At 40.1% G+C, this 26,982-nt stretch overlaps 2 protein-coding genes across 6 annotated transcripts; one reads left to right on the forward strand and one right to left on the reverse strand.

The window, feature by feature from the left end:
- Positions 1-1,544: 1,544 nt before the first annotated feature.
- LOC112980280 (carnitine O-palmitoyltransferase 2, mitochondrial-like) lies at positions 1,545-10,125 on the forward strand. The gene is made up of 5 exons (XM_064500807.1): positions 1,545-1,732; positions 3,105-3,185; positions 4,278-4,384; positions 5,597-6,898; positions 8,699-10,125. Exons 1-5 carry the CDS (start codon positions 1,548-1,550, stop codon positions 9,025-9,027), a joined length of 2,004 nt encoding a protein of 667 aa, XP_064356877.1. The 5' UTR covers positions 1,545-1,547; the 3' UTR covers positions 9,028-10,125.
- A 4,882-nt stretch (positions 10,126-15,007) lies between these two features.
- On the reverse strand, positions 15,008-25,661 carry LOC112980277 (Rieske domain-containing protein). 5 transcript variants are annotated; one of them, XM_064500806.1, is made up of 4 exons: positions 25,548-25,661; positions 21,937-22,117; positions 21,812-21,846; positions 15,008-21,283 (listed from the first exon to the last, which is right to left on the reverse strand). In XM_064500806.1, the coding sequence occupies exons 2-4, from the start codon at positions 22,112-22,114 to the stop codon at positions 21,014-21,016; spliced, it is 483 nt and encodes a 160-aa protein (XP_064356876.1). In that variant the 5' UTR covers positions 22,115-22,117; positions 25,548-25,661; the 3' UTR covers positions 15,008-21,013. The 5 variants fall into 5 exon arrangements, with proteins under 5 accessions (XP_064356876.1, XP_025950791.1, XP_025950789.1 ...); XM_026095006.2 differs by lacking the exon at positions 25,548-25,661 and adding an exon at positions 24,937-25,471; XM_026095004.2 differs by lacking the exon at positions 25,548-25,661 and adding an exon at positions 24,556-24,929.
- Positions 25,662-26,982: the final 1,321 nt, after the last annotated feature.

The following is a 26,982-nucleotide window of genomic DNA, read 5'->3' on the forward strand; positions in this document are numbered from 1 at the left end:
TCCCCTTTATTCACATACTGCCCTTCCTTCAAATTCCAGCAGGTTAGTGAAGCAGGACCTCCCTTTACAGAAGCCACATTGACTGCTTCCCAGCAGGACTGTGTTTATCCATGTGTTCTTTGACCTTGTTCTTTATTACAGACTTTACCATCTTATCAGTAATGATAGCCAGTCTCACTGTTTTGAAGTTTCCCCAGATCCCCTCTAAAGCAGTTTTTGTACATAGAGGTGACACTGGCAACCTGCAAGCTCCTGGCACAGCGACAATTTGTAATGATACATTACAGACCTTAGCCTGCAGTTCTCCAGATTCTTATTTGAGTTTCTGAAGAACACTGGCAAATGCTATCCAGTCCCAGTGACTTATTAACATCTACTTAATCTATTTGGTCTAATATTAATATCAAATTAAGTAATGCAATAGTAACACAATATTAAATCAAAGGTATGAGGGCAACTGGAAATGATCTGACGGGAGGAGGAAAAGATATGAAAAAGAATGTGTATTTTAACATAAACATAATCTAGGTTATGGCAGAACTGAATTGTGAAAGCAACTACAGATTTGTGAAAACCTAAAAAATGGCATGGATAATTAACGGATTAGAAGCCAGCTCTTACTGAAAAAGCCCAGCGTAACAGCTGCCCTCCAAGTTGTCCTTCAGCAGTACATGGTACAAGTTTCCAGACCATAAGCATCATCCGGTGCATACATGCCTCCAACTTGCAGCAATGTTTTAAAATAGAGATGAAAGGCCAAAGCAACATTAAATGCTATGTGAGAAGACACACCCATTCACACTGATAAGAATGCACAACTGTAAAGACTGATGTACAGATGCACCTTAAAATTCTCATATCTGTAGCAAAATTTATTAATTGTATTACCACACAAGTCAAAGTATTAAAAAAGTAGGTTTATGCTTATTTATTGTTGTTTTAGAAACAGAAACAAGCACAACCGAGGAAAAAATAGTTTTTCGAAAACTAACTCAAAACAGACAGCGCTCTGCTGGCGAAGGACTGCGAGAGCCGGGAGGCCCGCGGGAGAGGGAGATGAACTCGGTGCTGCGGGTCGCAGCGCTCCCCAGGCCCCAGCGGAGCACGCAGTAGAGCCCGGCCGCGGGCCCCCTTCGGCCTCCCGTCACCGGCCGCCGGCAGCAATGAAGGAGGGAGCAGCCCGGAGCCGCGGCCCGGACCTGGGCGACACAAACGCGACAGCCACCACGGAGGAGATGCTCCGCCAGCAGCGTCGCCCTCCGCCGCCTCTCACCGCCGCCCGCCCCAGCGGAGCCTCTCGGGAGTCCGAAGTCCTCCAGTTACCTACTCGCGGCGGACATCCCCGGAGGCGCAGACACCCCGGGCCGAGGTGCCGACGGCCGCGCCCCACCCCGCCGCTCGCTGCCGGGCGAGGCCTCCCGGCGGCCTCACGTGCCGCGCCCCGCCCACGCTGCCGGGGCAGGGCGTAACGGTCCCAACGGTCGGCGGCGGGTTCGCGCCGGCGGCGGGTGCGCTGTGCTAACGGCCGCGGAGTGGCGCGCGCCGCCATGCTGCGGCCGGGCTCCCTGCGCGGCCTTGGCGCCTGGAGCAGGCGGCTGGGCCCGGCGGGGCGCCGCGCGTACTGGCGGAGCGTTGGGCTGACGGAGGGCATCGTCTCGCAGGTGGACACGGACCATCATTTCGTGCACAGGAGCACGATCCCCACCATGCACTTCCAGGACAGCCTGCCCAGGTGGGGGCCGCGCGCCGTCCCCCTCCCCTCCCTTCGCCTTGGGTCGTCCTCGGCGGCCGCCCCGGTGGGGAGGGTGGCCCGCGCCCTCGGAGCTGTGCTGTGGGGAGGAGGGGGCTGCGGGCGGTCCCCTCCCCTCGGCTAACCTTCCCCGAGGACTTCGAGCGTGGGCCTGGGCCGCGTTGTCCTTGCTGAGGTGTGTTAGGTTGGTGCTGGGCCGCTGCTGAGCCGTGGAGGGCAGTGGTTCTGGAGCAGTCACCAAGGGGAGGGAGGAAGGAGTGGGTGCTAGGGAACCAGAGAGGTGAGGAAACGCTCTTTAAGGGTGGCCCAAACAGAAGTACTGATAAACACTGTTCAGCGGATCTCTGCCTTGCAGGTGGCCTCAACATACTCAAAGAGGCATGGGAGCATTTTTCCCGAAGAAACAGCCGTAGTTTGGGGTCAGGGAAGAAATGGCATACATTCAGCATACTCTGAAAGTGCTAGACCATTTTATCCATTTTATGATCCCCTGGATAAGTGCTTAAGAATGAGTGACCCAACAGATGAACTCCACAGAGAGAAGTGCCTCAGAACTACATAATATGCTTTTGCAGGAGCTCCGTCCTTTACTTGACTACTAACAGTTTTCTTAAGTAATGTATAAAGTTTCTAGGTTTTGTTACTAAAAATATATATTACATGGGTGCAGATAACATTCTTTATATCAGGTAAATGAAAACAGTGTATTAATATCAGTTAATATGAGGTGATGTGCACTGTGAGAAGAGAAAACTAAGGATAAAGATTATACCTAGATAACTAAAAAATCCACTATGTAGTATATGCCTAACAAAATGATTTATTCAGCTGTCAGTGTCGTAAGTTCTCAATGAGTCATAAACAGAACTTTGTCAGGAGTAAGTTTTCTGTTTAAATTACCTTTCTGGCTCTTTTTATAAAACTATACTTCTCCAGAATTAAAATACAAGGTCTATTAATAATTAGCTATCTTTATGCAAAAACTTTCCAACTGGTCATTTGATGACCGCTTTGAATTAAAAATTTTTTTTGGTTTCCAGAAATTCAGGGGTCCATTTCAGATGTATGCTTCTAAGTGGGCTGTTGATAGTATTTATTCTTAATTCTGGTATGAATTTACATCTATTTAATTCTCCTTCTAGTTCTCAGTACTTCCCAACTTCTTCCTGATCTGCTGTCAACATTTCTCTTCCTACAGAAGCATGTATTGAGATAGCATGAGAGAGGATGAGCTGTGTGTGCCGAGACAGAATGTTTCTTGTGGATGTGAATGTTATCATTACTGCCTTCTGCATATCAATAGAAAATTACTTAATTTCATCTAATAACCTTTTCTATACCTCTGTATTTCTAGATTACCTATTCCAAAACTGGAGCATACTCTCAAGAGGTATTTGGCTGCCCAGGAACCTTTGTTGGATGATAAACAATACAGGTGTGAGAAGTGGCATGTGATAAAATAATATAAATGAAAATGAGTTTATATATGGGCTTATTTTCATGAAACCTAAGCTGTGAAGCCTCATTTTCCATGGCTTTTTGTCTGATAGTTTGGATTACCGCTTCTCTAATAAGATACCACTTCTGATCAAAGCTTTCTAACAGTTCAGGCATTCACAATGCTATTTCCCTGCCTGAAATTTTGGGTATATACTGTATAGTTACAGAATAGTAAATTTTGGGTATATACTGTATAGTTACAGAATAGTTGCCTTTTTTTGGCTGTTCTCTCCATAGGAGTGTTAATTAAGGTCTGTCTACTGAGCAGCCTATTTTTACAAAACTTGTAGGAGTTTAATATCTTTGAGACTCTTTCACTGTCAGCTGACTATAGCCAAAGTTCACTACTAATGGCTGACAGACAGACAGATACAGACAATGTGACCGTCTAAGCTTTGTTTACTTTGGAAATTAGGCTAGCAAGCACTCCCTCTTAAGAAGTGGCAAACAAATTCTAAGCCCAGTGTCACTTTTTATTTTCACAGTATTTTCTTGGAATGCAGGTGGTTGTTATTATTTTACTTAAAGTGCACAACTGCACTTGAAAAAAATCACATTTGAAAACCCTGTGACAGGCCAGGTCGAATTTCTAAGTTTTCAAGTAAGAAGATACTTCCAAATGCCAGCTCTGGAAGCTTAAGATGCAGTCTTGACTCAGTCCATAAAATCCTTAAGTATTTTACCTATGTGCTTTTTTCCTCTAAGCTGAGAGAGAGAAACGTAACTTCAAATTATCTTGCATTTGTTATTGGTCTAGAGGTTGAACAGATATAAACTGACTAACTAGAACTTGATGGTTTGTGGTGCTTGCTTCAGTGCCCACTACTTTATTAAATGTATTGTAGCTGCAATTAAAAATGAAGCCAGAATGACAGACTGGTCAACATAAAAGATGTTCTGCTCAGAGACAATCAGAATAGACTAGCTTTAAGGGTTTAATTTTTATTTCGCAAAAAATGATCATTTAAAAAAATAAGGAAGAAGAATTTTGCTATGGTGTAATAATGTACCATTCTCAATACTGTAGAAATACCAAAAGAATTGCCAAAGAGTTTGAAAAAGGAGCTGGCAAGCGATTGCACAGAGAGTTGGTTGAGCTAGATGAAAAGAACACGCATACAAGCTATATATCAGGTTTGTTTTCCACTTAATATCTTATTAAGGTGTAGCAGAAATTGGAATCAACAAGCTGTCTAGATGTGCTTTTGGACTACTTGCATTTACTTTTTCATGGCAAGTGTGGTGCTTTTATGTTGAAGCACATGTCATAAATTTCCTTCCATCTCTTCATCTTCTATTAACCTCATAGGAAAACATCTTGTTTTGTGTAACTTCATAATGCAAAATAATAACAATTTTGTTTAAATTTCATATTTCTTCCTTTTTCCCCTCTCTTAATGTTAACTGTTTCTCTACTTAATCTTAAAAAAGAACCAAATGGTACTTTTTCAAAAATCACATATTTGGGTTTTGAACCTGTCATGAAAATCAGTTTCTAAGAGATGAGATCTCACTTTCCAGTCTCAAATTGAAGATGGAAAGAACATACAATAAATAGCATCAATTTTATAAAGCCAAAGGCCTTATTTTCACCTTACTTCCAGTTAAGAGGCACTGTGAATAAGGCTGCAATCACTAATATGCTCTGATATATTTACAGTGTAAGGATAAAGAACAAAATCAATTATGTTTTCTCTTTAACAGTAATGGCTTTCATCTGTAAAATTTGAGGTGTAAATGCTTTCCTATGTATTTTACAAACATCAGTTCATTCACCACACTCTTACAAAATAGTTTTATTCTTTTGTTACTGCTGCATATCTCTCCTTTGGTTTACTTTTGTCAAAAACTGTATTCTGCTGGAAAAGAATATTCTGGTCTTATTCTTAATTTCCCCCTCCGAAAGCCAATGTTTAGTGAAGTTTATGTGAAATGAGGTGTACAATTCATGCTTATTAACAAAAGCATTTTTAAGTGAATTCAAAACAAAATGATACAGAGCATCATGACTAGTAAAAGTAAAAATAACTCCTGCTCTAACTCCAGGAGTAGAGTTACTTACTGGGTAGACCTACCTCTTATATCCTATTCATTACATGAAAACATGACCTTTTAAAAAAAAAAAAGTCAGATTTATAGTGAAAATTTAAAATAAAAAATGGAACTTACTGTAAAAGCTTCAATCTTTAGGAGTATTTTACATTCTCTTTATATCAGTCAAAACACTTGTACAAACTTAAAACTGTATCAGCAAAGTAACAAGTTGCTATATAGAAATATTTTATATGATGTATTTCTACAGAGAGCTAACTGGGATTTAATTGAGTTTTAATCTTATTTTTGTAGATCCTTGGTTTAATATGTATCTTTCTGCTAGAGAACCTGTTGTTTTAAACTTCAATCCTTTTATTAGTTTAACTCCTGATCCAAGAGAAGCCTACAACAACCAGTTGGTAAGAGCAACAAATCTGATAATATCATCCATAAAATTTCTGAACTCTCTAAAAAATAATTATTTAAGGCCAGATATATACTATGGAAACCCCAAGTGGAGTCAGAGTAGGCTCTTCAAAAACTTTATTCGTCTTCTTCCAACTTCTGTGTCATGGTATGGAGCATATATGGTAAATGCATATCCCTTAGATATGTCACAATATAACCGTCTCTTCAGAAGTTCCAGAATTCCAAAACCAAACAAAGATGAACTGTTTACAAGTGAATGCTCAAGACATTTGCTGGTGATGAGAAATGGACACTTTTATGTTTTTGATGTGTTGGATTCTGTTGATAATATTCTGCATCCGTCTGAAATTGTGGCTCATTTAATTTATATTATTCAAGAGGCAGATCGTTTACCTGAATTTGCACTCTCATACTTGACCACTGAAGACAGGAATATCTGGGCAACAGTCAGACAACAACTTCTTGAAGCAGGTAATGAAGAAAACCTAAAGAAAATTGATAGTGCAATATTTTGTCTCTGCTTAGATAATATTTTTCCAAAGGATGAGGATGAGCTCTCCCATTGCTTGCTTCATGGAAATGGCTTCAATCGTTGGTTTGATAAATCTTTTAGTCTGATTATTACAGGTGATGGCCGTGCAGGAATAAACTTTGAGCATTCTTGGGGAGATGGAGTTGCAGTTCTCCGTTTTGTAAATGAAGTTTATAGAAACAGTACACGGCACCCAGCTCTTTTGCCACATTCTAGGTCTACAGAAACTACTGTCATAACATGTGAGAGACTGAAGTTTAAATTGAATGACTCAATCCAATCTGCTATACATGTTGCACATAAGAAGTTTGATGAAAGAAAGAAGAAAATGTCCATGAAAAGGTTTCAGTTCAGAAAGTTTGGGAAAGACTATATTGTAAAACAGAGGATGAGTCCTGATGCTATCTTTCAACTTGCATGTCAGATTACTTTTTATCGACAGTTTGGAAAAGTTGTTCCTTCATATGAAGCATGTAGTACTGCTGCTTTTAAACATGGACGCACAGAAACCATTCGACCCACATCTATGCTCACAAAACAGTGTTCACAGGCAATTGTTGAAGAAAGAGGTAAACGCAGTGTAGCAGAACTGAGAAATATGATTGATGAATGTTCAAAGTATCATAGACGATTGCAAATGGAAGCTGCCTTAGGTTAGTTCCATGCCAATGAAGTCTTTTAAAATTTTATTAATGTTACATGATTCTCTTGGCGTTTGAAGGCCTCCTAAGACTCATTGTAATGGGAAGGAGGCATCTAGATCTCAGTCCTTGCTGTTACAAACAAACTACAAAAGATGCTTTAAGAATCAGTGTTCTGCCCTTTTGGCTGCTCTATAATCTGTACAGAAATTCTGAAATTATGTTTTGTGGAGGGTGGATTTTACCTAAAAAAACATTAGAATGTCAACCCTTATTGCTAGGGAGCAGAATTTAAGAGTGTTAGTCTCTCTTATAATTCTGTTATGTATATAGAAGGTATACATTAACATATCAAGCTAGAGACCTTAAATCCAAAGACTCCTTCTTTATATTGCTGTCTTCAAACTGTTATCAAGAAAGGTGGGTTTTAAACTCTAATGAAGAATTCCTCTGATTCTGAATTGCCAGTCTTTCAGTACTCTCTCCTTGTCTCATTTCAGTTGCCATATATCTTTGATGATAAGACTTCAATTTTTAATTGTCGAAAAAAGAAATTCTGTACCATAGCATGCAGAATCTGTACTCATTTCTTAACAGTTTGAGACACTTAAAATAACTGAAAATGAGAGAAGGCATCAGTTTCCATATGTATCTCCCTTCTAGGTCTCTTTTTAGAATGCTATGTGAGGATTAGAATTAAAAGTCATTTCTGCTTTCACACAGTATAATGGACTGCCATCACAGCAAAGCAGCAGAAATGTATGAGCAAAAAAAAAACCAAATGAAGTGAGGTAAAGAATCATAACTAGATAGTTAAGACAACTTTTAAAAAAGTTAATTTAAAAGGTAGAAAAACTGGCATAAGATATTAAGAGAATTAAAACAAGTTCATACAGTAACTTAATTGTTATTAGAATATTAATTTGGGGGGCAATCCAATCCATGTTTATTTTTGTAACTTTAAAAATAACTTTAAATACTAGCTGTATAATGTCAAATAAGTAACCAGAATATAATATTCATCTTTTTTGTGGGGAGCTACTCACATTGTGAAATTAACTGAAATAGCTACTCACCAGCTACTTAACAATGGCAGTTCCTCAATAGCTCCATAGGTAAATGCTATTGTAGAATAAAGCTATGCCAAAACAATGATCCATTTGGAATAATGCTATTCTCTTGCACAAAAAGTGATTCTTATTCCATACGGTGGCTCACAAAAGGAGATAACTGCAGAACAGTTTATTCAGCTCTCCTAGCCAGATGCCCAGGAGAAGAATAATTGTGTACATCTCTCAGCTTTCATCTTTTCAGAACATCCATCAAAAATTTTGGAAAATTCAGTTTGTTTTAATCTGTTGCCTTTGTAAATGCAGGAGGAGGAAAAGAAGCCACATTAGTGAAATTGCTAGGAGGAGGGGTTATGTAAATTTATGTTCCCATTGTGAAATCCAGACTTTCAGAACTGGATGTCTAAATTAGGCATCTATATAAATGACATGCATCTGATGTTGAATAAGTACATTCTGCTGATTTCAGCTGAAGTCTTGTTACCTGAATAAAGGTGCAAGATCACATGTCAGGTATCTCATTACAACTAATAAAGATGCTCAAAATTATTAACCTAGGTATTTTATTAATCTGGTATACTAAAGGGAAATACCAAAGTGTAGAAGTACCATTTCTAGCTATTTTAGCTTTGGTATTTGCCTGTTACAAGTTTAAAGAAAATCTCTGAATAATACTGCATCATAATTAGTAAAATACATATTTTCAGGTCTTAAAACAGGTCATGCATTTTTGTTTTTTTAGGAAATGGATTTGATCGCCATTTATTTGCATTGAAACATCTTGCAGTGTCCAGAGGTGAACCTACGCCTGATTTCTTTCTTGACACTGCCTACCAGAATATAAATCATAATATAATTTCGACTAGTACATTACAAAGTCCTGCTGTTAATCTTGGTGGATTTGGGCCAGTGGTATCAGATGGCTTTGGAATTGGATATCATGTGTTGGACAACTGGTTAGGATGTAATGCAACTAGCTATTTAGATGGAGAACTACAGGAATTTCTGAGATGCCTTGAATACAGCTTAAATGACATTTTTGATATTTTAGAAGGAAGACCTCTTAGGTAGTACCATAAGTGATAGCAAAATTTTGTTTTTGAAGTAACTTCTGATTATTAAAAATAATGGCAAAAAAGAACATTAAAAATACAATAATGAGCATTATTACTGGAAAATGCAAATGTAAAAACCAATTGTAAAAGAAAGGGAAACATGAGCAGACTGATGTTAAAATGTTACGATGAATCTCATGCTGTTATTTCTTGCTCATTTGTTTTCAACGTTAATTTAAGCCTTTCCTTCGCAATCTTTATGTTGTAATAGCATCAGTTGATGCAAACTTGTCTGTTTTTCTGTCCTGTTTTTTTTTTTCTTTCTTTTTTTTGGCCGTGCTAACCTGTATCTTCATGGTTTTATATTTTTGAGGAAGGTTTTTAAAATAAAGTTTACCTCCTTGAGCATAGGAGAGACATTTTGCTGACTGAATTCAATTGTACATTTAATTGTTCATTGTACACCTTGATTAAGATCTGTTTTCAGCCAAGAGACAGCAGCTTCTGGCATTCTGAACAAGCAACTTTTCCACCAAAGCCAAACTGTGTCTTTGACTCCACAAAATGGTATCTCTCTCCCAGAACATCTGCAGAGGGCAATTCATTCCTTTACAACACTGCATCAGAGGAATGTAGGAATGATACTATGCCGAGGTTTTCACTCACGAAGGACTGAAATCAAGTTCCATGAAACTAAAAGTTTTGGACAGGACTTGGAGTTGCTCAGAGATTGAAAGTCATGGTGATTGTCACTTAATGCTGTAGTTCCCATTAAGTAGCCTTTGTATTTATGTAATTTAGATGAACATTCATTTACCGCTTTTCTTTTTCCTCTAGGGGTTTACTTCTTTATTTATATCCCAGAGTAAGAGGAACTGAGGATGTAGAGACATTCTCAAATCTGTATCACCAAGACTGTAGCACAGGTTTGGAATAGCACCTATAAACACTGATAATCAAATAAACACTGTCTCAAATGTACGTAGTACAGTGTCACTTAGCTTGCTTACAGCTTGTAAGCTTACAGCTTGTAAACTTACTATATATTTGAAAAATTTCCAGTTACTATTAAAGAACTTTTTCCTTTATAGAATTTTTAAATACAGAAAAATCACTTGAAAAAATTTAATTGGCAATGATTAATCATAAGGTCTCAAGAAAATGAGAAAAATGTCATGATTTATGTAAGCACAGGGTGCTCACCTGAAACCCCCATGAAGGAAGCTCGCTCTTCATATAAAAGAGCTGTATATTATTATATACTCTGGAAAAACAGGCTTTCAGTATCTTGACTCAGTTATGGCACTAAAATTAACATGCACAGTTGATTTTAATTTTTGCCTCATCTGCCAGGAATAATGGGGATCATTATCCTTTTATCTTGCTAGAAAATTGTCATAGTTTTTCAATGAAAACTTGTATACTACAGTGTTCCTGTCCCAAAGGCATACATTGTAAATGTAGCATGAATTACATATAGAGCAATTAAGATCCTCAGTAGTTCTGACAGAGAATATTAAATAAATATGTGAGTCCAGAAGTGAACTGCTGGACATTAGGTCTTTAATCCTGAAAAACAGTATCTATGTCTGTGTCTTTATTCACCTATTGACTTTTATTAAACTTGTCTTTGTATCAGCAAGGAATAATAAGGGATCAGTCTGTGATTCCTAAATCCTGTTACAAGGATTTACATCCCATAAAAACCTCTTAGCTCCTTTTGTTACTCCAGAAATTCTGCTCCTAACTGTGATGCTGTTGTGGTTTTGTATTTGAAGATGGTATGACACACTATTCTTCTACCCCAGTTGATAATCCTAAGAGAGGATGAGTTGTCTGTATTAATACAGTGGGATACTAATACAGTTAAAATTGTATTTCACAGCAACATGAAAGCACTATTGCAAAGAAGTATCGATAAGTCATGCCCTCATAAAAAGGCACTGGTTTGAAGCTGTTACAATATCCTTATGTTTTATGTTTATGTATTAGAGTGTGGTTCTCCAATTTTTAAAAGATGGACAACATTTGAATAAAGAAATTATCTTGCAACTACCTCATTTCCCATTCACCATGAGTTATAGCCTAGCAGTTAGAGCTGTATTTACATAGAAATATATATGTATTTAAAATATAATCATGCACCTTAGCATCTCTTAATGAAAACTAAAAGAAGCCTGTATCCTGTGGCTAAGTAGCATTCCCAGGTACCATGAAGTATTCTGCTAAGACTCTTAAGATCCCAGCTCAGGTGAGTAAGCAACATGCCCCATTTTCTGTGAGATAAAACTAAAATTAATTCTCAGAAGTGCTTGCTCTGAAATGGTTTAATAAAGATCTTCCAAACAGGACTTCTTGTTTTGGAAGCTCAGTTCCTCCACTTTGATATTAACAACCTTAACTTTGTTGCCTCTCTGGCATGTTGCCCTCTATTGTTTTGTTTCCCTGGCTCAAGGAAACCAGGAGATGGCCAGTGTATGGAAGATGTTGGTAGTGATTCTGTTAGTGGTATTCATTCCTTACTAATGTTCATATTGCTCCTGAGGTACAAATACAAAGTTGCAGCAGCCTGTTTTACATGAAACACTAGGAGTTTGTCAAAGATCCCAAGTTGAAGTTGCACACACTGTTTCATCTGGAACAACTCTGAACAAACAGGTGAAAAGTCTCACTGCCATTTGTCCCCATTGCATCTCCTTTGTCATGGGACTTACTGGGACCAGTGGGAACACAATCCTGTCCCTGGTGACAGATAACCAGGCGTCCCTTCAGCAGGTCCACAAACAGTACTACCACTGTACTTTACCTAGCCTTGCCACACAGCTATCAAAAAGCTCTTTGTGACACATGCTGATTAAAGTCACCTAAGGAATACCTAGACTACCAACACACATTTCTAGCTTTGTTCTCTGGTATTGGCAACTACCTAGGTCAATATAAGTAGGAGGAGGAGCCATTTGAATTTAAATTTATTTTGTTGATTTACAGGTTTCATTGGTAAGCCATGATTAGCCTGTGATGAAATACACTATCCCTTCAGAGTCCGGACTACAGAGCTCTGGGAAGAACTCTGAAGAACCAGGCTCAGGGGGAGTTCATTAACTTGCTGGCATCCAGCCTAGTACATACAAAAAGTGGCTAAATATGTCATTGCTTAATTAATGGAAAAGCTAATTATTACAGTGAAAGAGTGTAACTGCTGCCCTTTGCAAAGGGCAACAACTGAGTTGTGTTCTTTATGTAAAAATCTCAGAAAAGGGAGTTAGAACCATTCTGTTTTTCTATCTCTTTAACTTAAAAAACACAGGAAATCAGATTTATTTTGTTTAGCCTGAAGGAATTTCGGACTCTTTGTTTCCATTTTGTAATGAGATGGGGACAGTGTTTGGGTAAATGCCAGAAATCAATTTTGAATTACTTTGTTTCATTTTCAGTACTTGCAGTCTTTTCTAGAGGAATACTCATCTAGACCGGAATTAGGGAACACTTCAAATGTTAGTTTTAGTTTCTGCTTCAGTTTCACAAAGTATGCATAACTTTGTTCACAAAAGGATTGATTGATAAAACTTACTCTTCTGAAAATGCAGAATTGTTACTGTAGAGGAGGCAGCGTTACTGGCTCATTGTATTTTACTGCTATGAATGTTCTCACAAATAAGTTTTCCATTGTGGACTTAAAAGTATTGTAAATGTATTCAAATAAGTTTTCCATTGTGGACTTAAAAGTATTGTAAATGTATTCTGTTCATCATTCATTGCAAAAACATCTTCCTCCAGTGGCAAAACTCTTGGGGGAGGGGCAGAGGGGAGAAGCCATCCCATCATCAATCAGGAAAATTGCGGTAAGGCCCAGATTATCAAAAATACTTAGGCAAATACATTTAGGGACTCTGGTGCCTAAGATCAAAATACAAAATCTCAGAAACTCTTCAGGCTACCATAAAAGCCCTAAAGGCGTACACTCCACCAATAAAGCCCCTTCTGTGGCTAAACTGGCGTACACACTCTAGTCTCACTGCATATGTGAGACAGAGGAAGAAATGCCAGCTGGAGATTCCAGCTGAAGTTTCATCCTCAGCCCCCGCAGTGCTATGGGGATCAAGTCACCCTTCCTTGCACAGCTCACAAGCAGAAACCTGGGTGTGTTCAGCAACAAGTGACAGCCTAGCTGGAATTTTATGCATCTCAGCACTGATGATGTGTGTATGTCCTAACTGAAAAAGGAGAGAAGCTGCTGCAACTGTGAACATACCATGCCCTGCAGAATATTACTAGCTCCATACAGCGCTGAAGGGCTGGGTAGCAGAATGCAGAAGTCTTTGTTGCTGATGTCCCCTGCGGAGTGGGTTTTCCTCGGATAGAGTCCAGCCACCTCTCCTCCCACCACATCTGAAATGCTGGACTGGGAGCTAGCTAAGCTGGCTAACGGAGAAACAACTGAACAAGCTTGGGCTTAAATTCTGATTTGGGCATCTAAGTAAGGCTCTATGGATCCAGCTGTAGCTCTTCACGCTTTCCTTTTACCTCAGAGGAGAACTACACAGATTAATTTGTTGGATTTTCTTTAGTATGCTTGGATACTATTGTCTGTAGGATAACAAGTCAGGCTTCTACTTAATAATAACTGAAAGAATAGAAAGAATTAAATTTCCTGTGAAGCTTCAAGTTGAAGGTTGTTCGTAGGGACAACAGTAATGGACAAGAAGCACCACCTTCCTCTATGCTGGACAATGTATGAATATAAATAGTTCTACTGAAAAATAAGCACTCAGTACACAAAGCAGGTGATACATGAGAAAACAGGGACTTTTCACCCAGCACAGTCCACTGCTAAGAGCAAGAATCTCACAAGTTATCCTGAAAGAATGGGTTTGGAGTAAGAGGAAGGAAACAAAGCAGACTAACAGTGCCATTTTGGGTCAGCAAAGAAGCATCTTGTAAAAGATGTCCACAGGAGTGAACAGATAATTACTGTTAGAGCTAGCACTGTCCAAGTGACAGGAGCAAAGCCCACTGTGATTAGAGATGAACACAGAGGTAGCACACGTTTGTAAATACTAGTAGGCTTAGCCTCTACAGTTTAAGCATTTCTAATATGCCTGTCCTTACATTAACCAGTTATCAATGCTATTAAAAAAAATTAAAAACAATAGATAAAATCATCAGGAGTCAAACATTACATGACTTTAGGTAAGATCAAGCACTGTTTCAGCTTAACACATTCTCTATCAAGCCCTTTATGCTCTGAGCTGATAATAAAAATTCCCATGAACACCTGCACCACTGAAATGGTGCAAGGTGCACCTTTTTCTGATAGCAAGCTTCAGGTTTTCTTTGGATGCTGACTCTCATGGAAAATACAGTGCAAGGTGACACAGTCTCCTGGGAAGTGCTAAGCATCCTGAACACCTACTACTTTTTAAATTCAGATGATAGCCAGTTTCTTGGGTGCTGAGCCAGTACAGAGCTAGGAACACTGAAAGGCAATAAAACAATTACAGAGAAGGCTACCACTCTACTCTTCCTCTATGCTTTCCTGGGCCGAATAGCAGGTGTAAAAGTATGTTATTTCCCTGGAGCCATCTGTACTAAGTAAGCATAGAATTTTTTCAAGATATTAAGTATATAGCATCATAAAAATGTGATACCTATTACTTGAACGGGGACAAGATGTGTTGGTATCTTGAGTGTTAACACAAATCAAGGCAGGTCATTTGCAAGCAGCGACAATATTTTTCTTTAAACAACTTGCATAGATGGAAAAATTTGAAAAGCTTTCAGGCACTAGAGCCCTACTTCAGTGTGCTGAAAAACTTTAGTAGTTTTTCCCAACTGCAGCAGTTGGCTTAATAAAAAATAAAACCTTTACCTACAGTCTTTGTGTTGCCTAGGTCCTTAGTCCATCACAGCCTCAGCAAAATACCAACAGAACATGGAAAGCCACAAATGAAATAGTTTCATTTTTTTACATTAAATGAAAAAGTAATCACAACTAATTGATGGTTAAATTAATCACAACTAATTTTTTTAATAAAATAACACACATTTTACCATAACTTTCATATAAGATAATTATTTCTGGAATAGTCTTTCCTCCATAGGCTTTCATGCTTTAATTACTAGAGTTTGCAATAATAAACCATATTTCTCAAGCATGTCTTTCATCAGAACAATCCCATTGTTCAAGCATCACAGCCAGTGCCTGTCAGGGCACTCTCTTCATCTCACACAGTAAGAGTCATTAATGGGCTAAGCAGAATATCTGCATCTTCAAAATTTGTTGTCAAATTCTTGCAACCAGAACTGCTACAAAAATTTGCAGGGCTAAATACCATATCTGGTTACCTTCTGAAAAATATTTGCACGCCAAAGTGCCCTCTCTATAAGGTTCAGGTGAGAGAGGGTCTTTGAACACTAATGAAGACCTTTCCGGACATTCTTTGTAAGTAATGTAGGAAAATAGTTAGATTTTCTAACAATATTCCATTTCTCAGTTTGTGTTACTACAAGTAAAACTGTCAACTTCACCATCTTTAGCACAGTTTAGTAATTTAAAACTCTGTTTAATCTTTGTTCAAGTGAGCAATTCCACTTAATAGGTTTGCATGAGTAAAACCTACAGGAAACAATACTCATTGGGTGAAGTTACACAGAACTGATCTAACAGATCACACTCCCTTACTCCACACATGCTCCTCCTTCCCTATTCCCTCACTACTCACACTGTGCTCTTTCTGACCCTCGTTCAACCATTCACTGATCTGACTGAATTCACTGACCCAACAGAAAACTACCTGCTATTTTTTGCTGGAGGACAGATCCCACGAGTACCACAGCTAAGGACCTGGGGGAGGTGGAAGGTGGTGAATACGCCTGGTCACCTCATGCTGAGATCAGAGACCTTGCCCTGCTGGCTACTCAGGCCCACTTCTTTGCCACCGGCCACGGGCTCCTATACTCACCCTTACGCCGACTCCAGTGTTGAGTGAACCCTTTGCTCAGCTAAGAAAGTGAATACTTCTCTGCAGGGTTGGCGTGGTGAAATGGATCAGTGAAGGAGACTGCAAGCACCGGAGCAACCGAGGGGAGGGAGGTGGGTACACGCAGCTGAGGAGGGGAAAGCACCTACCATTTAGACCAGCCTAGGCCGTCTCAGAGCTGCAGCTTGACTGTCCTACAAAACTGCAAGTAGAAGGGAATCTCTGCACTCATATCCCCTCTTCCCACACAAGAAGAGGGCTCTAGCACCTCTTCAGCAATATTGCTTCCATTCCCCAACTCTTACTTCCTCCAGTAACCTTTAAAAAGTTAGTTAAGTGGGCAGACTAATGGGATGCTTAGAGAACTGGTGAAGTCCTGCACCCTAAACCAACATTTGCATGACCAGCAGAAGTAACAACATGAATTACTTTCCTTAATCATATCAAAAAAGAACAGATATAAACTTCAGGGTTTATTTAATTTCAAAATTAAATGTGAAAATAAGGAATGGTACAATGCTTCTGAGAAGGTTTAATACTTTGACAATAAGTGTTTGGTTTGAAAACTATTTACCTACAGACTAGACATTTTTCCTTGCTTCATGGGATCTCCTATCTGGCAAAGACTGGCTCTCACCAATATAATATGTGCTTCATATCCTGCAATTCTGGACCTGACTTTACTAGCCCTTGAAGCACCTTATTTCGAGTACAGCACCAATGAAGTCAATGGGACATTGCAGAACAACGTATTACATGCAGCAAGGAAAACTTACAGCATCCAGCCCTATGATTAACAATGTCTAATTAATGTTTATGGTACAGCAACCTCAGGTCGAGGCTCAAACTGCAGTTCAAACCACAGCAGTCTTAGGTTTTATCTTGCTTTTTCAGAAAGATGGCTTCATGATAGGATAAATATAACTGTTGTTTATTCTGTTCAAGCTGCTTTTAGAAGCAGCTTACAGAGCTTGCAGAGTCATCATGAAAATTTTCAAGCCAAAGCATAAAATACGTTTCTCTGTTCTTTGCTAGGCTGATTAATGATGGGAAAACAGATGGTGTTTGCACATTTGTCAAAACTAAACTAAACCCCCAAAACTATCACCAACAAAACAGTTCTCCTGAATGATCTGGAGGGTAGCTTTTGCAATTCCGCATTAACACATCTCTCCAGGAAGCTTAAATTATGCAGCCAATGACTTCCTGGTCTCTTGCCTACAACTATTATTCCTTCCATCTCTTCACTGTCCCTTAAACATCATCTTGGTCCCACTCCCTTAGCTTAACTACACCTCATGTCCTTATTCAGGTGTTAGTCTCTCCCTTCAAACAGCTGTGTCCCAATCTTCCTTTACTGCTACCAGTGTTTCCTCAGTCCTAGATGCCCCATCCTTTTCAGTCTCCTCGTTCTTGAAGTATCTTTTGCTGCATTTTCTGTTTTTCCTGAAGTTTCCTTTCCCCCATGACTTCCAATCACCTTCTCTATTTTACCTGCCAACTGAATACCTGTTCTGATACTCCTAACTTCTTTGCACTTGGTCTCAGTTCCTCATCCTACTTCTGCCAGTCTCAGCTCCCTCATCACATCCTAGCTCCCTTGGTATTCTCTCTCCACCCATTCTTATCAAGCTGGTTCCCTTCTCAAGCTAACCTCAGTCTTTTCCATTTATTCGCCTAATATTTCAGTATATTTAACTAGGAATTGAACATAAGCATATACATCACCAAACATTCCCAAGTTCTGGAGTATATTGCTTAGTATGAAGATGTCTGAATTGTACCTAAAAAATAGGTTGGCAAGACAAAAGACAGCATGCAGAAATTGGTCTTTTCTAGCAAAAGTGATATAAGCAAATCTGGAGATAAGCTGCCAACTGTAAAATACCTAACCCATGCACTTCTGGAAGTGCCATATAATACTATGGAGCTGGCCTGGGCCACAGACTGAGACATAGCTTGTATCTGACTCTGGAAAAGCATAAGCATTGCTCTGAAAAGAAGTTGGAAGGAGTAACTGTCAAGCAAGTGAAATATTTATATTTCTTACATTAGAAGTCATCACAATCTATCTTCTAGCATTTTTTCCACATCATCTCGCTACAACTTTTTTAGTACTTTACACAGCTGTTGTATGGGAGCACAATTTTATCATGGAAGTTAGACAAAGAAACGTCCAACTCTGACACTAAAAGGTTACAATATTTTTAAGGTAGGTGCATATTTTAATATGCAATAGTAAACAAATAAAATGAAATGGAACTTTTTCTTAAAAACATAGCAATCTTAAAATGCTGCAGGTTTTCTTCTCTGCTGTCAAAAAACCAGAAACTTAACAGTCAGCCAACTCTCCCTCCTTTGTCCATAACCACTTAAGTTAATAATTCTCTATTCTTTATGTGACCATCAACAAGAGAACTGAGGGAAAAATGAACTGATTGACAAACTTTAGGAATTAAATAAGTGCCATCTCCCTGTGAATAAGAATGTATTTAAAAGTAAAAGCAAAACCTCTTAAGAAGTTTGCAAATAGTATGCAGTTATTATAGTAGAGAAATGCTTAATAGAAGTGGCCTATCGAAGCACCTAAACATGAACATGAAGTCCCCCTGATTTCACAGGGCTAACAGTAAGTGTATGATCAGGCACTTCACTGGATTTTAGCTAGAAAATTCAATGCTACAAAAGACTGAGTACTATTCTACTAATATGAACATGCACATGAAACTTTGAGGTAAAACTTCCTGCTACTAGCATTCTACTGAAAGTCAAATAGGCAATAACATATTACTCAAAATCATAACTTTCTTACGCTAAACTGTATCTTTGTTAATTTAAATAGACAACTTTTATTAAAGCCATACTTGGAAAAATGAAAAATAAAAAATATTGTTCAAGAGGAAAAATCCCTAAGAGAAAACACTAAAAATGGCAGTGATGAAAAGGAGAGAGATGGAGAAAGTTACAATGTATACCCTCTAGAGAAACAAAGCTTTCCTGAATTTCCTTTTGAAAGGTAAATTAGCGTCAGTATTCGCATCCTTCACTCTGCACTGGATCAGAGAGCGGACCTGCAATATCTGTTGTCACCATAATGTCTCCAGAGTTTCTTTATGCTAGAAAAAAAACTCTCAAACAAGCAGAAGAACCCCCCTGTTGTAGCAATCATACTAATCAATGAGGGTATATTGGAGGGCTGTACAATATTTTTCTTTTATATGATGCAGTAGCAGCCGTACCACTCCATCACCTTCCTTCCTTACCTTCCTACCATCTACACTGTGGCTGCAAGAAGGGTAAGAAAGAAAAATACACAAAAAAATACACAAAACTGGCCAGTAAACAACAGCAGTTTCTAGCACATGAGCAAGATGTGATTCATCTGACAGAAGGCAGGCATTTACATCTGAACTACTCAGCACCAGCTGATTTAACGGTCAATGAGAGGAGAAGGAATGCATTTCTATGGTGCAGTTCTAAAATACACAACTTAAATAGATCAGATTTACCTTAAAGTTTAGAAACAGGCAATCTTAAAGTTGCCAATTTCTCTCTACTGACCACAAAACCAATATAAGGGGACATAATCAGATGCAGACATCTAAATATAAACATGATGAATCCTTCATATAGTGACATAAATTGATAATGTGCTTTGCTTTTTTGTGATGAATCAGGCACAAATGTTTTCCTTTGTTATTCCTCTACTCCTCAGTACTTATAAATATATTTATATGAAAAGTGATTCTGACATGGATCTACTTACTATTCACGTACATTAAGACAATCCAATGAATGAATGAGAGAAACTCACAGATGAAGACCAGTTAGCTTGAAAGTGAACCTGAATAAAACAGAATTTCTGCAAATAGCCTACAAAGCACCAAAAAGCCATTCTGAAGAACTGGAGTCATGATGCAGACATGTTAACAGATAGACAGGTCAAGCATTCCAGGCTGATCCTAAGCTTTCACAGAATATCTCCTGTGAACTTGGAAGCGGCACTCTTGACTGCACGGGCTGGGTAGGAGATTCCACCACGTCTCAGCCCACAGCCCACCTATCATGCAAGACAACAGAGGGAAAGTTTCTCTGTCCTGGGAGCAGGCTTATCAGGGCAGATCTGATATTATACAATGAATTCACATGCAGAAACCAAACTTTAGATCTAAATAGAAAGGATATTTTTTTAAATGAATATATAATAATGTGTTTAAAATAAGTTTAAAAAAAACACACACAAGAACCAAACAAAAAAGAACCGCTACATTATATACCAAATCTTTTTTTTTACCCAACAACTTCTTTCTTACCCAACAATAGAATCAGGAATAATGAATTATGCATGACAAGTATTGGTGACATTATATGATGTACTACGAAAAGGAGTTCAGTGAGGAAGAAGAAAATACATACTTCTATGGAACCAAAGTAGTGACATACAAACAGGCGTAGAGAAGCACATTAAAATATGTTCACACATTGTACTTCTCTTTGTAAACCTGGCTCTTTAGATTAATAAAGATCAGAAATTACTTGCATATCTAAAAAGTTTAAAATTTCAATGTCACATACAGAAGGTATTGTAAGTATAAACTGTTAAATATATAAATATAACCTTTACACCAGACTATTTAACTTAAACTTTTCAATGTGTTTTATAAGCAGTAATATTCTATACTATTTTGCCTCCTGAAATTAAAAGAATTCTAGCAAAGAAAGATTTCTAAAATGTCAAGTATTATGAAGCAGTCTGCTGTACATAAGTCTTTTTGAAAGGCAAGAGCAAAAACACTTCACTGGCACAAGGTCAGTCAGTTCTGAGAAGATAGGAGCTTCTATTTCTGTCTTTTCATTTCTACATTGTTCAATGCTTTAACATAACATTAGCATTAGAATTTCATCTGGAAACAATCTTTACAGCCACGTTAAATTTTTATTTGATGATTATGATTCTTCAAAGGGACATTCACCAGGATTCTACTTCTTGGCCGCCACTTGTTGTGCTACGTGCGATTCGCTTTATTTTTCCATAGCAAAATCACCATTATTTTTGCACTTGTCAGCATAATAGTCTGAGTCAAAGCTTACAGACAAATCTGGGGGACTCACATAAATGTTTCCGTTGTCTACAGTAACTTTATGAATCCTTTGTTTCACTCCTTTTGATTGCCACCGTGGTGTTGGTGATTGTTCCATAGGGTTTATGGCTTGATATAATCCTTCTCCTGTTTCCAAAGTAATTTTATACTTATGCCAAGGACAAATAATACATGGTTGACCATTGATATCCTGAAAAGAAAAAAAAAAAAGCAGAGAGAGAAAGTGAGCCACTGACTTCTGACTCTTCCTTTCCTTGGAAAATATTCTATGCCAAAAGATATGCCTGGTGCAGTGCAGTACAGCTAAATCACCATTCACGCAGGAATACAAAGTTCGATTCCTAAGAGCACCATCATTTCAGTAGCAACCTGGACTGGTGATTCACTTGGTGCTGGAGAACTATGTCCAAGAAGTGAATAGCATCAGCCTTTCCTTCTAATGTTCATAGTACGACTGCCTAATAATAATATTCTACCATTACGGGGTGCATCCATACAGCAAAGGGAATCAGATTATAACCCCATTTCTCACTTCGTTTTAGCTTCACAAGATAAAAACATGTATAAAATGTCAGCTTCAATAGGGTGATAGGCAATGTTATTCTTACATAAATGCCTCTTTCTTTCAACATTATATTCACATAAAAGTATTCAAAAATGCATCAGAAGATTTCAAATGACTACATTTACATGCATTACTTTTATTATGCTTACATACCTCTATTTCTCCAAGATGTAAAGGACCTCCTGCATCTAAAACATAGTAGAAAATGATATTAATTTATGTAACAAATTTTACGGTTAATTGTTATGACATCAAGATCATATGTGCAAATATCTTACGGTAGCAGCGAGAGTCCATAGCATAAAATTTCCCTTCATGGTAGAAAACGACAATTTCTCTGTCATTGACCTTGGTGGTTATTCTTTGGGACTTTTTTATGTCGTCTTCTTTACCAACATATACAGGAGCATCAGGCTCCATTTCAACTGTTTCTTTGCTTGAGCTGCGCAAATCCATGTCCTTAAAACACAAAAATATCAAAAAGACACTTTATAAAAGAATTCATGTTTGGATTTTTACATATAGAAGGGATGCCTTAGTCACAGAGAAGCCACTATCCATCTAACATGTGACATGAAAGGAACACGAGTTTTCATAACAGGTTATCAATATGCACATGAAACAAAGCACAGGAGTTTCATAACAATGTTTAGCCAATGTGTTCATTAACAGAACTGGGACTGGTAATACTGACTGTTGCAGACTGATACCTGGGGCAGAGAAAGATAATTTCTAAATCTCTATTTATTTATTTACTCTACGCTTTAATCACCATCTTCTCTCAAAATCTATATGCAAACAAATACTAGCACACTAAAGGTAAAATACGGCATTTGCTGTAAATATAAAAATTAGCATTTGCATCTAAATCCAGTATTATTTAAATAATGTTATGACTAGAAATACAAACTGATGTAAGTTCATAAAAAAGTAAAAACATTGGCTGCAAAAGGGATAACAAATCGTTCAGTGAGAAGCTGTATCAAATCGGGGCTTTTTAGCAAACATATTCTGCCTTTCCCTTTCTTCCCTTATTTATTTCAAATGTCTAATAGGCTCTCTCTTTCAATAGGAGTCTTTCAATAAGTACGTCTCCCTCTTTTATCACAAAACCTGCAAGAATGTCTTATCTTTGAGACTTTTAATCTTCCTCCCAAATTTGGTTACAATTAGCTGCTATGTTCCAGTTACCTTAGAACTCCTCATACACACATAGCACTCTCATAGCACAACCATATCACCTTCACTTCCTCAGAAAATCAGGCTAAAAGAAAAAAAAAATCTTTGCACACACTGAGAATAAAGAGGAACTGCAGGCAGACACAATCAAGTTGCAAAGAGGGCACAGAGTTACAAAGAGTAGTAGAGCTTCTCAGTCACGCAGCAAACCACACAGTACCTTAGATCCACACCAGATCACAACAGAGATGAGGAAACACATGAAGAAATGAAGGCTCAAAATAATGAGTTCCAACATTGGCTCTCTCCAGCACTCCTACCACACCTAGGCCTGCTTTGTTCACACGCGTAGCAGCTTTTATCAAAGTGCTTCTTTATGTAAAAAGCTTTTTTTGTGAGGTAGCGGGGCTGGCCCCAAGAGCATAAAAAAGGCAGGCTTTTCGCAAGGCTCAGCACAGCTGGAGCGAACTGTGCCAGGACAGATAAAGCAGAGGAGATGATCTGGGCTGCCCTGATAACAGCTCCGAGTTGGATGTACTGCCTTTTTCCTTATAGGCAACACTCCACAACTGCCTCCCACTGAGTGGGTCACATGAGTTTAAAACCATGCTTAGAAGTCATTTATTACATTCCCATGTGTATTCATGCTCAACAACTGCATGTTTCCTAATAAGATGATATACCAGGATGACTGGTATAAATAACACCATGGTATTTTCAAGGCCAGTTATTTTCTGATTTATGCATAATTAACTCTAAGTACAGACTCTTTGCATTTTAGATACAGGTGCTCTACCAAATCTTGCCTAGAAAGCAAAATATCACAGTTTTCAGACTCACAGAACTATCCAATAAAACACACACATTTTTCTTATTTTCTTTAGAAAATAAGCATAGTATGTAGCAATCTAATCATAAGACCTGGAATAGAAAACACCCAATTTTTACCATCACCTTTTGGCTAACTCTGTGTATAAACTTCCCAGATTGGCCAAAATCTTAAAACACAGGTGCCTGTAGTTAGAAACAATTTTATTAAGACATCAATAAAAAATTACACATATAAATATGTAGATATGTCCTGACCAGTATTAAAATAGCACTTAGCACCAAATCCCTTGTTCATTTAGTGGAGAACACATTTAGTGTTCATTTCTACAGCCAGCCTGCATTTGTATACATATACTATACTATACAGCTGCCCAAGACTGAAACCTGGCTGAGACTGTTCGTGCATGGTGCACCCTAGATTTATTAACTGGAGTAAGTAATAGCAAACTGCTTCATTTTACAGCTAGACTGAGATGTAAAGAAGTTTATCTACAACGAACTGTATAATAAGAACAGCCCCAGGTCCCCCAGAACAAAGTCCTCAAGGCAACGTGTACTTGTCAATGCAGTACTGAGTTTAAGAAAAAGTACAATGGCAGAAGAGCATCTTCTCTTAGGAAAGAAGAGCAACTAAAGGCTGCATAGCAAGAAAAAACCTGCAACTAGACTCTCTTGTTGGGAGCTTACTGTTGGACACTTTCTCATCCATGAAGTGGAGGCATACTTGCAAAGTGCTAACAAACTGAAACAGTCCAGTAGCCACTGAAAGCTCAAAAGGAAGCAGTGGCTTCTTGCCTACAGCTTCTTCTTTGGGAGAGACTTGGGGTGGGCTCGAGGACCTTACGGAAGAGAAGCCTAACAGCCCTCCAAGCTGATTGTCATCTTACATGCTTTTCCACTTTTCCAGCAGGCAACTCCGAGCCCTGGATGCGATGCCATTTCTGCAGCACTGCCTCTCATGGCAGGAACCTACCGCAACTGTTGCTTCCCTCCCGTTCCCAAAACGGTTAAACTACTGGCGTTAGGCCCTAACCATGAAACTGCTGAGCTAGTAAACAGTCACCTATTAAAAGCACATGAAATTGGCGTTTTATTTGTTTGCCCTCTTAGGGCTCCTTGGAAAGTGTAGTTTCCATTGCACACTACGTAAGGTGAACTAAAAATTCCATTTTGCTTGATTGTGCTGTTTCCGGGTCACTAGCCAAGCTAAAATCCCTCTGTTTAAACAAGAGGCAGAAAGTATAACCGTCCGCGTAAGCCTCCCAGACCTCGCTGCATCCCAGCAGGGCAGGAGCGCAAGACCCAAAGTGCGTCCTGCCAACAATCCCAGGGTGACCGCGGCGAGGAGAAGCACAGCTGCTCGGAAACACCACACAGCCCTCAACGAACCGTGCCCCTTCGGGCAGCCCCGCTGCTGCGGGGGTCGCGGCGCGCCGCCTCGGTCGCCGCAGGGCCTGAGCCCCGCCGGCTGCCTCTGTGGCACCGGGCTCGCAGGGGCGGACGGGCAGCGCCCGGAACAGCCAGCTCCCTTCCCGGCTCTGACGAAACGGAGTTGAACAAACACCAAAAATCCGCAAACATTCCCTTTCCCCGCGCCAGCCTCCCCCGCGGGCCCCGGCAGGGCTCGGGGAACCGCTTCTTCCCTCCGCGCCCTCCCGCAGACACGCCTCGAGGCACACAGGCAGGCGACGGGGACTGCCCAGTGCCCGGCTCCCGGCTGCCGGCCCCCGGCTGCCGCCGCGCGGGCAGCGGCGCCGCCCTCCCCTCACGGCCGCGGCGCGACGCGGCGCCAGGGGACCCCGCCCGGCCGCGCGCGGGCACAGGCACGGACACGCGCCCCGCTGCCCCCGCCCCGCCCCCGCGGGCCTCCCACACGTACCGCGCGGCTGCCCGCCGGTGCCAGAGGAAAGGAGACTACAGCTCCCGGCGGGCACTGCGGGCGCGCTCCCGCGCCGGGGGCGTAACGGCCGCGCCGCGCGCTCCGCCTCGACGGGCGGGGCCGCCCCTGCCGGGCGGCTGCGAACGCGACGGGGGAGGTACCCCGGCCCGGCCCGGCCCGGCCCCCGCGGGCGCTCCCGTGGCCCCCAAAGCACAGGCGGGGCAGGGCGCGAGGGCTCGGCGGGCTCCCCCGCGCGGCTGCCCTCCTTCCCCCCGCGCGGCCGCCCGGCGGCTGAGGCGGGCGGTGCGTTTTCGCGGGCCTCTTTCCACACCGAAAATACGTGTGAAATCACAGCGCTCGTCCCGACGGCTTTCAGTAAAAATTCGACGTATTCCTGTGTTCTTGGGCAGCACACGCGCAATATTCGTAGCATAATTATAAGAACAAACATCATTAGGTAGCGTAGTTTAAGTGTTGGGATCAATAAGACGATCCCTTTACTTAAGACATCTGACAAGTCAGTGGCTTTTTGTTTTCTCCATACTGCCCCAGATGTGCAGCTGTCCCTCGTTAAAAGCACGTGGTTTTAGAGCACTGAATACATACAATAATAAGTTTGGAAAGCAAGGGATGCATGGAATCGCTAATAAAAATGTAAACATAATAATTACTTTTTTCCGTGTTCCCTAGTTACCAAAATGTGGCTCACTAAGCACAACTTAGTTCCTGGAGCTAGCGAAACTGATAAAATGTTATCTGCCAATTGAAATAAACGTGTAAAAAATGACAGAATATCCCCAAGCTACTTAGTTATCAAAATACGGCAAACAAAGCACAACTTAATTCCTGGAATGAACCTAAGTTAGAACCGTATCTACCAACTGAATTTAAAACATTTTGATCAAAAGAGGGAGGCTATCCTCCCCCCAAAGCTTTAAGTGAATTTCCTAATTAGTTAGATTTTTCTTAATATTTTCTTAAGAGTTTGGCTTCTTTAATGTATTCTGAGTCACTCTACGTGACGCTGGATGGAGGCGTCCCTGCATCAAAGTGCCATCTGGTGGAAATCACAATGAAAGACGGTCGGTGTAGCAGAAGGATGCATCCTTTGGATGAAAACACAGTTCATTTCATGAGTAGTAATTCATTAATATAAGCTTTACTAATTCCTTCTCTATTCTTCGAAATGTGCCTGGGGGGAAAGGAAAAAAAAGGAAGACAGCAATGACTGCCAAGCGCCGCGCGAGCGGGACCGCTGCCCCGCGCAGCCCACGGTGTTAACCCCACACCGGGACGGTGCAACAGGATGCCGCCTGCCGAGCGGGGTGCACGCACAGCCCTCGCCTCGCTCCGCTCTGATCCGAGCAGCACGCGCCGCGATGTGCTTAGCACCTCGGCCCCGCACCGCGGCCCCGGCTGCCGCGGGCATCTCCCC

The sequence above is a fragment of the Dromaius novaehollandiae genome, chromosome W (genome assembly GCF_036370855.1).
Source record: "Dromaius novaehollandiae isolate bDroNov1 chromosome W, bDroNov1.hap1, whole genome shotgun sequence".
Lineage (NCBI taxonomy): Eukaryota > Metazoa > Chordata > Aves > Casuariiformes > Dromaiidae > Dromaius > Dromaius novaehollandiae.